General features: G+C 42.7%; 1 protein-coding gene across 1 annotated transcript in view; it reads right to left on the minus strand.

Annotated features, from left to right (window-relative positions):
- Positions 1–4,727, minus strand: part of atp1a2a (ATPase Na+/K+ transporting subunit alpha 2a) — a gene marked incomplete at its 3' end in the record, with an annotated part of 65,940 nt that overhangs the window by 38,789 nt on the left and 22,424 nt on the right. The window contains 1 exon segment of the mRNA XM_014013052.1: positions 2,017–2,285. Coding sequence (XP_013868506.1) covers positions 2,017–2,285 — 269 coding nt within the window.

Below are 4,727 nucleotides of genomic sequence, written 5' to 3' on the forward strand. Positions count from 1 at the left end.
GTATCCATCCATCCATCTATATATTCATCCATCCATCCATCCATCCATCCATCCATCCATCCACCCATTCATCTATATATTCATCCATCCATCCATCCATCCATCTACATATTCATCCATCCATCCATCAATCCATCCATCCAATCATCCATGCATCCATCCAATCATCCATCCATCCATCTATCCAATAATCCCTCCATCCATCCATCCATCCATCCATCATCTACCACTTGTTGTGGAGTCAGGTTGTGGGGGCAGCCTCTTGATCAGGGAGGTCTGCACCTCTCTCTCCTCAGCCCCTCTTCCAGCTCTTCTGGGAGGACTCCTGGTGTTCCCACTTCAGCTGAGAGACATATTCCTTCCAGCATGTCCAGGGTCTCCCCTGAGGTCTCCACTTATTTGGATGGGCCCAGACCACCTCCGTAGGGAGGTGTCCTTCCTACATACCCAAACCACCCCAACTAACTCCTCTCAGTATGGAGGATGTACGCCTTCAAAGACCACCGGTGGGGGGGGGATTAAAACACGTGAAAAGCTAAACTCGCCATCACAGAAGTGTTTTTATGACTCCATTCCTCTTGTTCATCGTGGCAGATAGTGTGTGTTTAAATTGTGACTTCGCTCAGTCCTGAAACTCCTCAGTTGTGTATAAATTACCAGAGCCTGAGAGAGGTTTTTTTTTTTTTTACTTCAAACTGATGCATCTGCTGCAGACTATTTCCACCAGCAGATTAATATCCATCTGTTGCTGCAGTGACACTTTACAGGAGCCGGATGGTGTGTGTGTGAGATTACATCTAAATAAACCACAGGGTGTGTGTTTGTGTGTGTGTGTGTGTTCGTGTTGATGAAGGAACGTGTCACTCAGTTCAACTGAGAGGCAACATGACAACACCGGATGGTTCAAGCATAGATGAACAAAATAAATCAAGCTTAAGCTCCATATGCTGGCAGCACTGCTCATTACGTATTTTTAATATAAATATATGAGTATTGATAGAAAAAAATCATAAACACTGTGGTTTTGGTGCTTTTTCATTCTAAGGTACACAATCAGTTAAAAATTGATGAACAAACCTGTCCAAGATTCTCTCTGGTGCACCTTTCATGACCAGAAGATGACCGGAGGGATTGTCCTCCACTTCATGGATGGAAATCTTGAAAGGAGAAAACRAAAAGACGAGTGAAGACATGAGAAGATTATCAGTTTTAAAGGGATCCCCGATTAGTTGTAACATTAGACTTTATTTGATAAACATTTATTTTAACTGTAAAANAACAGCTAAAGACAAAAAGAAGCTAAAAGAACACTAGCTAAAGACAAAAAGAAGCTAAAAGAACACTAGCTAAAGACAAAAAGAAGCTAAAACAACAGCTAAAGACAAAAAGAAGCTAAAACAACAGCTAAAGACAAAAAGAAGCTTAAGGAACACTAGCTAAAGACAAAAAGAAGCTAAAAGAACAGCTAAAGACAAAAAGAAGCTAAAAGAACAGCTAAAGACAAAAAGAAGCTAAAAGAACATTAGCTAAAGACAAAAGAAGCTAAAACAACAGCTAAAGACAAAAAGAAGATAAAAGAACACTAGCAAGCTCTATTCTAGTTAGATGGAGAAGTTTAGGAGTATATAGCTGCGCAGAAACCTTGTATTTACTATTTAATTAAAAGACATAAACAGCCTCACATGTTGGATCTAAAGTGTGACTCAGAGCCAGAGGAGAATTAAGACCACCAAACTGTAGTTGGTAAGTCCAGACCTTATTTAGAAGGTCACTCGCAAAAAMTCTGATGTAATAGTTCAGAAAACATCATAGAAAATAAAGAAAACTGAAACAAACAGAATATAAAGATATCTATGCAGCAATGGGAGAAACTAAATCAAAACTTTCTGCAGAAACTCCAAGTCCAATAAAATGTATTTAACAGCTAAAAAAAGTGAATTTTGCCCGACATGTCCCCTTTAAATATTTTAAAACAACCTGGAGATACAGTCTGACCAAAAGAATCAGTTTTCTCACGGTGACAGTAGCCAGCAGCCCCTCTGGCACGTTGGCCACGATGATGCCGATGAGGAAGATGACGGCCTCGAGCCAGGTGTAGCCCAGGATCAGAGACAGGATGAAGAAGGTCACGCCCAGGAAGACGGCCACGCCTGTGATGATCTGGATGAAATGTTCGATCTCGATGCTGATGGGCGTCTGGCGGACCTCCAGCTCAGACGCCAGGGTGGCAATCCGGCCCATCACCGTGTGGTCGCCGGTAGCTATGACGATGCCACGGGCCGTACCTGAAGGGGGGCGGGGAATCGAGACTCGCTGTTAGTTTTGTAGAGCAAAAACTACCTTCAGTGACTAACAACCCCTCAAACATTTCATCTTGTAAATCTTCAGATAAATCATCAGTTCAGACGTTCAGGTTTTATCTCAGCTCGTGAGAAGGCACAATTTATTTTTATCAAATGATTCCTATTTCCTTTTGATGGCAGCTCTTTAAGCGTGATGTCATTCCACATCACAGGCTGTTATTCGCGGCTGTCAGACAGGTGACAGGTGACCCGATGCTCCTCAGAGTGAAACGTAAAGTGGAGAAAAATAGTGAAGACGACACCTGAGAGCTGAGCGTTGACTTCAGTAAACAGGAAGGAGGTCAGATGAGACGATGATGGCTGAATGTGGAGCCCTGATGGATGGAGGTGAATTATAGGTGCCGGCCTGAGACTGATGGATGGGCGGACTAAACAGGTGCTGGACTGAGTGAGGGAGAAAAGAATCTGGATCGCTTGAAAGACAAACGATCAAAGTACAGACCTTACTATCAGCAGTTTTTATAGTGACGGCTTTATTAGCTGAAATCCACCTATTTGGCACGACATTAAAACCCCAACAGCTGAGACAAAAAACACCAATCACCTCAATTCAACTAAATCTTCTGCTGCGAAACACTGAGCCTTTGAATTAACAGAAATGTGTAAATTTTCCCCTATTTGATATCTTTTGGTGCCTGAAATCAACTCAAACGCTCTGAAAACTCAACCCTGTCATTTTGCTTCTGGACTCACAGGTTTGAAAATATTCCATTTACAGAGCTGTTGTGTCACCTCTCCAGCTCAGAGCAAAAGAAATAAAAGCTCCTTGTATTTATTGTATTTTCACCCAATTCAAGTTCTGCTCAGGTTGATTTGACCTTGTTCTTGATTGTTCTTTATATACAACTCGACTTCCAGAAGAAATTTGATGATGCTCCACTTGTAATGTTTTATATTCAAACTAGAAAACACAACATATTGTCCTTTCTTTTTGTTCTCAGGCAATGGATGAAAATGTAGATTTTSTATTTGTCAACAAAACCATTTATCCATTTCAGGGTTGGGGGGTGGGGGGGGTCACTGGTGCCAACATCCAGCAGTCACTGTGTGAGAGGCAGGCACACCCTGGACAGATCAGTCTACCACAGGACCACATATAAACAACAAACAACCATCCACCAGCCATGTTTACATCCAATTTTAATGCNGCTAAAATAAAGTCTAATGTTACAACTAATCGTGCATCCCTTTAAAATTCTTACAGAAGAAGTGCGTAGCCACTTTCGAAACAATTTTTTAGAAAGAAAAAGGGTTTTGACTTTTTTCTTACTAAATAAGTTTCACATCTGTGACTCAGTTTTCCTGTCATTTCTTTCATAATCAAAGTGATATTGAAGGTGATTTGATGGAGAAAGCCTTGCGTTTCCACTCGGTCCGTGCAGCATTCGTTCCCACTCTCACGAGTATTCTTGTGGCGACGCACCTTCCCGTTGCCCTTTCTCCAACGCAACCCCTCCCCCGACACTTTGTATCTGAGTCGCTGCACATCTAATCTCAGAAAGGCAGAGCAAAATTGCTTTTTGTCCTCTCTCTCACCCCTCCCTCTCCTCCTCCTCCTTAACTCAGACATTCTTATTTCAAATCAGGCACCAGCAGCACAGAAAGCATGTAGGAAGATGGTTCGGAGCTGCGACGTCACCGCTGTGCTGCTCAGGTGCAGCTACGGCAGCTGGAACAGTGAAGCATGAGCACATCCACCAGCTTTAATTGGTGCTTTGCCCTTCAGCGGAGTWTTAAAGGTCTGTGAGACGGACAGCGCAGTCGTGTTGGAGGAGTTTGTAGAAGCCACCGAATTTTATTTTGCATTAATAAAAAGCCTTACCGTTGTGTCAAACAGGACAACTAGAATCCTCCATTAGAGAAAATGGGACAACCTCCAAAACTAATGACAATAATCACATAGTTTTGCAGGTTCTGCTCATTTGCACCATTATCAGAGAGTTCATACAGTTAATTACAAGCTACACATTTCCTGCCTGCACTTTGCTACATTCAGTGACCTGTGAAAGCCTCCGCAGCTGCATTGTTCCCCTTTTTTCTGATCTGTTTTTTTTTTTATGGATTTGTGTGCATGTGCACYTATCCACTGTAAGCTCAGCCCAGTTTGTTATCCTCAGAGCAACACAAGTGACTCTGCAACGCACTTCCTTTGTGTCGAGCGCCTCGCGTGATTCCAGAGACCGGCGCAGTCTTCCCAACCATGCAGCCGCACGTGACGCAGGTGAAAAACAAACACCGAGGAGGAGGAGGAGGAGGAAAATCGAAACGCAAAACTGCTCCGAGAAGAAAAGACAGATTTTTACTTTAGCTGACACTTCTGTAACTTACTGAGTGCAGCGAGAGTTTTCATTAGCTTATCTGTGA

Source organism: Austrofundulus limnaeus, unplaced genomic scaffold, assembly GCF_001266775.1.
Source record: "Austrofundulus limnaeus strain Quisiro unplaced genomic scaffold, Austrofundulus_limnaeus-1.0 Scaffold97, whole genome shotgun sequence".
Lineage (NCBI taxonomy): Eukaryota > Metazoa > Chordata > Actinopteri > Cyprinodontiformes > Rivulidae > Austrofundulus > Austrofundulus limnaeus.